At 20.3% G+C, this 1,758-nt stretch overlaps 1 protein-coding gene across 1 annotated transcript; it reads left to right on the top strand.

The window, feature by feature from the left end:
* Positions 1-985: 985 nt before the first annotated feature.
* PCYB_003960 (hypothetical protein) lies at positions 986-1,753 on the top strand (the record flags this gene model as incomplete). Its single annotated transcript, XM_004227817.1, has 1 exon — positions 986-1,753. A coding segment is annotated over one exon (765 nt), but the record flags the coding sequence as incomplete, so codon positions are not given.
* Between the last annotated feature and the right edge of the window lie 5 nt (positions 1,754-1,758).

The following is a 1,758-nucleotide window of genomic DNA, read 5'->3' as shown; positions in this document are numbered from 1 at the left end:
ATATATTAAGAAAATTAGAGTTAATTCAACATAAGTATATTTCTTTTAATAGAGTAACAAATCGTAATGTTGTGATTTTTTTATGTGAAAAAATGATGAGAAATATTGTTAAACTTATGCATAATTTTCAAATATATATTATTTTTAAAAAAAATTATTATTAAATTAAAGAAAGTAAAAGATAACATATATATTCTATACTTCAGCATACTTAATATAAATTAATATCGTATCTATAACCAAAAAATTATTCTTAATTATTTTTTTCTTTTTCTTTTTCATATGTAACAATAATATATTACATGTCATTAAAATATGTAATAATATATAACATAATGTAATGTAAACCTAATAGAAAAATTAAATATAAAAGAGATATCATAAAAACAAGTTAATGGTTTTTAAGGAGTAATAATTTTCATTTATTGTAAAAGATTATATTTATGTATTAAATAATACATGAAAAGATATACAGAAATTACAATATAATATTAAATTATTCGGTATTCTATAATATAACTAACATATTTCTATATAATTATAAGGACTCAATAAATAATTTCTTTAATATATAATATTAAATAATATAGTTCTTAATAATATATAATTTATTTTATTAATGCATTACATAAATAGTGTTGTCCTAAAATATATTTTAAAATAATTAGGGGATATTTACTAATTAATATATAGATTTATTTTAATTTTATTGTGCATTAATACTCAGCATATGCGATTTTATTCTAATTACTTTTTATGTATAAATATATTCACTTTTACTTATTTTACTAATTGTTATATCATTCATTACTTTTTTGATATGGTAGATTCCGATTGGAAGGAGAATGTATGTTTATTATTAATATTCAAAATAATTACATATAGCTTATATGTTATTATATTATTAATTTTTTTGTTCATGGAATTTTATTTTTTTTAAAAAAATTTAGATACATAAATTCATATTTTTTATTTTTATTTTAAGTTATCCCTTTTTTAGAAGATATTTGGGAAAAGTATATATTAGATAAATATGTAAATGATGGAAATGAACCTAAATTTTTTATATCATGCAATAGTAATATTAGTCATAGTAAACGTATCAATGTAGGAGAACAAATGGATATTTGTAGAACACTTTTAAGAAGTATGAAGCATCTATATAGTACGTATAAATCAGATAACGACCTTTCTAAACACTGTTACAATATATACTATTGGTTATATTATGAAATAAAGCAACATAGTATTTCTTATGATACTATTCAAAGTATTTTTGATTCATCAAATAGTCTAATAGAGAAAAAACAAAAAAACGTTGACTGTTTTGATTTGAAGCTCTATAAAATCTTCGATGAAGCAGAAAATTTAGTAATGTTACATATATTTAATAATAATATTAATGTTATTCGAGAAATATTAACCCAAAATGATGATTCTAATATATGCTCTTGTAAAGAATTTATCCAACAATGTATAGATTCATATAGAAATATGCGTTTGACACACTGTCCGAATGTTACATTTTCGACGGAAAAAATGCATACTTGTCTTCCAGTAAATATGTTTGAAACAAATTATAAGGAATTACATTCCAGCAAACTGATAGATTATGAATTATCAGAATTATCTTCTATAACTTCTACAAATATTATAGATGATTGCCAATCAGAAAAAATTGATGCAGATCAAGCTTCTACAGTACAGAATATACAATCAGATCCTTCTATAATACAAAGAGCATCACATGCTCTGGTA

This window comes from Plasmodium cynomolgi (assembly GCF_000321355.1).
Source record: "Plasmodium cynomolgi strain B DNA, scaffold: 0389, whole genome shotgun sequence".
Lineage (NCBI taxonomy): Eukaryota > Apicomplexa > Aconoidasida > Haemosporida > Plasmodiidae > Plasmodium > Plasmodium cynomolgi.
Note: the sequence above shows the minus strand (reverse complement) of the source record. Positions and strands in the feature narration are given on the sequence as shown.